This window comes from Perissodus microlepis, chromosome 8 (genome assembly GCF_051167445.1).
Source record: "Perissodus microlepis isolate ML-2025 ecotype Zambia chromosome 8, ASM5116744v1, whole genome shotgun sequence".
Taxonomy (NCBI): Eukaryota; Metazoa; Chordata; class Actinopteri; order Cichliformes; family Cichlidae; genus Perissodus; species Perissodus microlepis.
The window spans coordinates 19,942,501-19,948,595 of NC_140468.1; the positions used below are offsets into that span (position 1 = coordinate 19,942,501).

Consider the following 6,095-nt stretch of genomic DNA (forward strand, 5'->3'; position numbering starts at 1 on the left):
CCTAATATTTGTTTCTGTTCTTTTACTTCGCATTTGTTGGTCTTTATGCTCCATTTACTGAGCTGAGGAAAGAAACAAATCTTCATTATAAATAAATAAGTGAAACATTTGAAAGCTTTAGCTTGGTCACACTGCCATCTTTGCACATTCAGCTAGTGCAAACTGACAAACAGAATTAGCCACTGACACAGGAAAATGCTAAATCTTATTTGCCAACAGGCAAAGATATCTATTGGAAGTACTTCCACTGATTAAAAGCAGATTTTTTTTACGTGATTGCAGCACTTTCTTACTTTATTGTCCTTCGTCACAACCCAGACCACGTTGTTTCCCACGGCTACGTGTGTAGCTCCCACATCGGAGCTGGGAGACTCCACTATTGCCCAAGAGGCACCTGGATTGCAGGAAATATTAATTCTCAACACATTCACTCAGAAACACCACGTCACCCTCTCATCAGTGAGCCTATCTGTACCTTTAGGGCAGTCTCTGCTTATGCCCTCCCTGACAATGAGCTGCCCCTCCCAGAGCACAGCCCAGACCAGGTCTGCTGGGCCACAGCTGATCTGGACCACCTCTCCAGGTAGAAGCACCTCCTCCCATGAAGCGCCCTCAGGATTATGGTGATAGATTCCCTCTCTAAACCACACCTGAACAGAGACAAAGACAGATTCCGAAAATTAAGAGCTGGTATCAAACAATTTTGGTGTGACACGAATGTATGTGTGAGACAGGATCATTTTAAAGTAGTTAGCATGCTGCTAATGTCTAACTCTGCTTTTAATAGCAAATGATTTGAAGCATACACAGTTAATAAACACAAATTACTTCAACAGTCGAGAAATTCTCAATCTGAGCATATAGCAGCATAATAACATTGCCACTGATACCTAAAACAAGGTAGGTGCTGCCCTGTATATATAATCTATACCTTGCCCTGCAGGGATACAGCCCACAGACACAGACGGCCCCTGGGTTCCTCACTAATCTCCCAACCTCCACAGCTGATGTCGCTGAAGGGATCTGGTAGAGTTGTGTGCTGTGAGGGGATCTGCCATGCACACAAGGAAAACAAGAACTTAAAACGCACATTCACCCATCAGCACTCATTACATGCATATTTTATGCAGTAACACCCACCTTAGCCCAGGTGTCCATTGCTTTGTACTTCCTGTAGCGGAGCCATCGCCTGCGACGGACACAGGAGTTCCACTTCTTGTCTTTAGTATAGGTGGCAGGGAAATCGATGGCATAGGTCCATCCCTGGAAACACAAACATCTGAACAGGTCACACAAGAGAAAGGAAAAAAGGGCAGTAATTGAAGCAGACGCACATTTTTTAAACTCACCCCTTTCTCTGTGGGCTCTCCCTCAAAGTTCTCATCCACATACCAGTCACCCTCCCACTCCCAGCTGCTGGAGGGCAGCAGGAAGCTGTCCAGAGGTTGGTGCTGCAGACCTGTGACGTCGCTCCACTGCCAGCGGTCGCTTGGCAGCAAACGTTCAGAGAAACCGTCTACGGGATTCCAACGCTAACAAAAAGTTGGGCAGAGAAAGTGAACTGCGTTAAAGCCGGTGGTGTTGCCTTTTATTTCATATTAAGGGAAAACAAGAGCACTTTTAGTGAGATATCCCATGAAGATGTAGCCACAAGAATGAAAATGACTGAGTGTCGACCTAATGGGGATAGTCTGAAAGAGCAGTGTTAAAAAAGGTCTCGTGATCTTGCACTGTGAGAATTTTTTCCCATTAAAAACTGGTTTAGCATGCTTCTAAGGTTCACTTGTTAAAGCACGTAGCCTAATGGCTTGTGGATTTAGCAACAGAGAAGTGGGACTCTGCCATATGAGGATGCTGAACATATAATGGGGAACTTTAACTTTCAATTTTACTTGTGCAATAATAATAAAAAGAAAAGGTATTATAAACTTGCTTAAAGACAGACGAATAATGTGGGTTCCTTATTACATATTTCTTGGCTTTTACAAGAACTTATTTTAATGTAAATACAGTCATTAAAGAATGACAGCCCCCGACTAGTCACAGAGACCCACTTGATTTTCATAGGTCTCCTCTTGGTAGCGGATGGACAGGTCGGAAGCGTGAACGTTCAGGTAGATGTTGTTGTCGCAGGCGATGCCCCAGCAGCACTGCTGTGCCGCCGTGACCCGCTTGAACTCCATCTGGGCATCGCGGCACTGATCCCACTGCTGCCCCGCCGTGGACAGGCCGTAGACCCGCCCGTAGACGTCCACAGCCCACAGCAGGGAGACGGGCATGGCTGCACCTGGAACCTGACGAAGAAAATGGGTTAATGCTGATAATGTGTCTTTGAAATTACGTTGTACAATTTCCCAGAATGAATGGCTATAACACTGGGACGTGTACCACAACATTTGGCATCAGCTGCTGTGTAAAGATGCTGAAGTGTGTGTTTAAATACACTGGGCCTCATAAAAATGTTTTGGACATGGCAAAAATAAGTGAAATTGGCTCAGAGATAGGGTTGGACACTTTAAGCAGATCAGTAAAAACTCAATTTGGATCCTTCACAGTTGGTCCATGCGTGGATTTGTACGTGGAGCCGGCAGTCTAGAACTCCCACTTCCTGGCTGTCTCCTCTAGCTCTCTTGGGGGACACCATGGTGTTCCGATGCCAGCATGGGATTTGTCCCTCCCTTTTAGACATGTGTGAAACATCATCCTAGTCAGATGGTTAAAACACCTTAAATCCCCTTGTAAACGAGTGAGTTCCTGACACTTTCTCTAAAGCTGAGCCCAGAGACACTTTGGAGGAAACACGTTTCAGCTGCTTCTATCTGCAATCTCATTTTTTCAGTCACTCCAAAACATACGTGACTATAAACAAAAGCAGGAACATCGATCAGCCAGTAAAACTGACAGTTTTGCTTTCACAGTAAACAGATGGATACAGTGATTCTACAATACTGCAGACACTATATCAGTCCATCTGTCTCCCCCACCAATCTCCCCTCACTGTATCGCAGTGCATTATGATTTTATCACAAGTGATTCTTTTCTTACTCAACACTACATCTTATATGAAAAAGTGGGATGGTGTTCCCTAGCAAATCGCAGAGAGCAGCATTGTATGATGTTTGTTTACAAGGCTCTGCTCCCAAGATTCCCTTAGCTTACCATTGCTCCTTGATTGAATTTAAACCAGTACTTACAATGTCAGTTCATGGGACATTTTAACATTAGCTGTACCTCCTGATCAGTCTGAACTTAGAAAACCTGGATTGAAATACTTCATACCGCTGATAAATAATGGAAAGAGCTACAAAGAAATTTAAAAATGCAGCTGTACTCTCTGATTTCAGTGGAACATTTTAAATGGTTGCATCGGTCTATCTGCAACTTCCTTTGCATATCTTTTTCTTAATATGTGATCATGTCTTTTATTATTTATCTGTCTCAATTTTTGAATGTTTTCTGTACTCAGGCCTCTCGCATTATCCTGCTGTTTCCATGAAAGCACGTACGTGGTCTATAACAATGCTTAGATATGCGTTATGTGTCAAAGTAACATCCACATGGACCCAATGTTGCCCAGCAGAACATTTCTCAAAGCATCACACTGCCTTAGCCGGCTTGCCTTCTTCCCATAGTCCATCGTCGTATCAGGTGTTCCCCACCAAAGCACCCACATGCACCTGGCCGTCCACGTGATATCAAATAAACATGATTCATCAGATTAGGCACATCTTCTTTTGTGGCTCACATGCTCACTGGTGGTGCTTTCAGGCGTAGACAGGGGTCAGCATGGGCACCCTGACTGGTCTGCAGCTATGAAGCCCCATATGCAACAAACTGTGATGGACTCGATTTTGTTTGTTTGTTTGTTTGTTTGTTTTCCAGAACCAAACCAGCATTAAATTATTCTACAAGCAGCAACAGTAGTTCTTCAGCTGGATCAGACCACACAGCCAGACTTTGTACCCCAAGTGTATTTGTGATCCTTGGCTGGTTCACAATTTTTCCTTCCTTGGACAACGTTTAATAGATACTGAGCACTGCAGACCAGAAACAAACAAGAGCTGCAGTTTATGAGATGCTCTGACCCAGTCATCTAGCCATCACAATTGGACCCTTATGAAACTGACTCAAATTGTTTGCTTCCCCAATTTTATTGCTTCTAACATGTCAACTATGAGGACAAAATGTTCACTTGCTCCCTAGCATACCCACCCACTAACAGGTGCTATAATGAAGAGATAATCAGAGTTATTCACTTCACCTGTCAGTGGTCAGAATGTCATGCTTGATTAGTATAAATATATTTTTTATGACCACTGCATATCAAGCAAAGCATACTACACAATTTAAAATGAGCAGGAGCCTAAAGACATAACCCACCAACAGTACAGAAGGAAAAAGCAGGCCACAATTATACACAAATATGAACAAAGTGTGTGTGGAAAATAGGGAGATATGGGCCAAATGGCCTCCTTAGAGAACAGTTGTTTACCAATCTGTAAACTAGTTGTTTGGATCATGCGCTGTAGTGGCGATGACCTTTGCACTGCGTTGCTCGATGTCTTCTCAGCGCAATTTGCTGACCCACATTTAACACACTATACGTGTGGCATTTGTAATAACCAAGCCTGTATGTGAAATGTACACAGATCACAGAGTGGGCTCTTGGCTAGCTAAGTGGCAGTCAACTGTTTCACAGCATCTCGTAACAAGTAGGGACGCTGCTGCTACAAGGCGTATCCTGTCACTCACAGCTGTACATGCAGCACACACCAGGTTGATGGTAACAATAAAATACATAAAGATATCACACACACGTTTGAAGCGAATGCGCTTGTTCACCCGTGGGGCTTACTACCAAGTAATAAAGTACGTAGCTGCCTATTAGCAACGGTGTAAGATTAGCCTGAAATATTGGACTATTTACTGTAGAGGCGACTGACAGGAGAGGGAAATGTGAAATGAAATGCCCCCAAACGAACGTGTACAGTAAAGCCAGCTCTATGATTTAAAGATGCTCAGCTTGTTTTGGTACAGGCTTACGGGCTTAGCCCGATAGAAATAGCAAACTGAAAGAGTTCAAGCAGCCAACCTTGACCCTCCTCTCATAAAGCGGCTGTCGGCGGTGGTGAGAAGTCACAGCTGTTCATTCATGCAGTGGAGATGGATCGTAAGCTGTCCGAATCATTCTGTGTGCCGTAGCTGCTCACTCACAGCAGAAATGATTCAGTTTGAAACAGGAAGTGCTGTTACTTCTGTTCCCACTGGCAGTTTCCGTGGCAGCAGGCGCTTGTAGAGTTGCTGTTTAGCAGACAAGCAGCAGAGGGCGCTGTAAAGCTATAATTCATGTTCAGGCTGTTCAGGAGTAGTAGGGGAGACCGGGGATAGTGGTAACATTTTTGACATTTCTGTCTGTAAATTGGAGCTCTTTTAAGGTAGTGGATTCAAAATGTAATGCAAAGTATTTACATGTCTCTGCTATTAAATAGTGCAGCTATTTTCTCTGCAGCACAATTACCCATTGCATGGTATGGTCTCAAACACAAAGAGTGAAATGTTACAATTAACCCCATAGTCTGGGTTAGTTGTAACATATCCTGGGGTAAAATGTAACACAATGAAATAAGGGTACTAACAAAACATTAACATGTAATCTTTGTTTATTCAACACATGAATGCACTTAGAGCCATTTATGTAGCTATGTGTGTGTGTGACAGAATGCAGAAATCTAGCTTTTGAACATATTCCAACCCCCCAAAAAAGACAAATTATGGAATTTTCTGCAACTGAATATTTCATTCATTTTGGTTGGTCTTCCTTGAGTTTGGTCTCATTGGCTCAGTGGGCATTATAACCTACAACTCTTGCACCAATTTTGAACATAACAATGAAGCTGAAAAAATGTAGTTGTTCACCAGCATCACAATTCCATTGCTTTTTATCATGGCTTACCTTGGTGTGGTTTGCAAAGTGCTTCAGAAAGATGAGGAAATCTGTTTCTTGCACCCATCCTGATTTATTTCCACTACCAGTACTTCCTACTGGTCCATCTCTGACACAGTGGTCTGCATAATGTATGTGTGGGAACACAAAC

The 6,095-nt window shown here is 43.2% G+C and overlaps 1 protein-coding gene across 1 annotated transcript in view; it reads right to left on the reverse strand.

The window, feature by feature from the left end:
• tecpr1a (tectonin beta-propeller repeat containing 1a) overlaps positions 1 to 5,291 on the reverse strand; it is a 15,400-nt gene extending 10,109 nt beyond the window's left edge. Inside the window, exons 1-7 of the mRNA XM_084938097.1 lie at positions 5,093 to 5,291; positions 2,055 to 2,294; positions 1,350 to 1,532; positions 1,141 to 1,263; positions 932 to 1,051; positions 476 to 650; positions 294 to 394 (exon numbers count right to left, since the gene is read on the reverse strand). Coding sequence (XP_084794223.1) covers positions 294 to 394; positions 476 to 650; positions 932 to 1,051; positions 1,141 to 1,263; positions 1,350 to 1,532; positions 2,055 to 2,279 — 927 coding nt within the window. The 5' untranslated portion in view covers positions 2,280 to 2,294; positions 5,093 to 5,291. The remainder of the gene's footprint in view (positions 1 to 293; positions 395 to 475; positions 651 to 931; positions 1,052 to 1,140; positions 1,264 to 1,349; positions 1,533 to 2,054; positions 2,295 to 5,092) is intronic.
• Between the last annotated feature and the right edge of the window lie 804 nt (positions 5,292 to 6,095).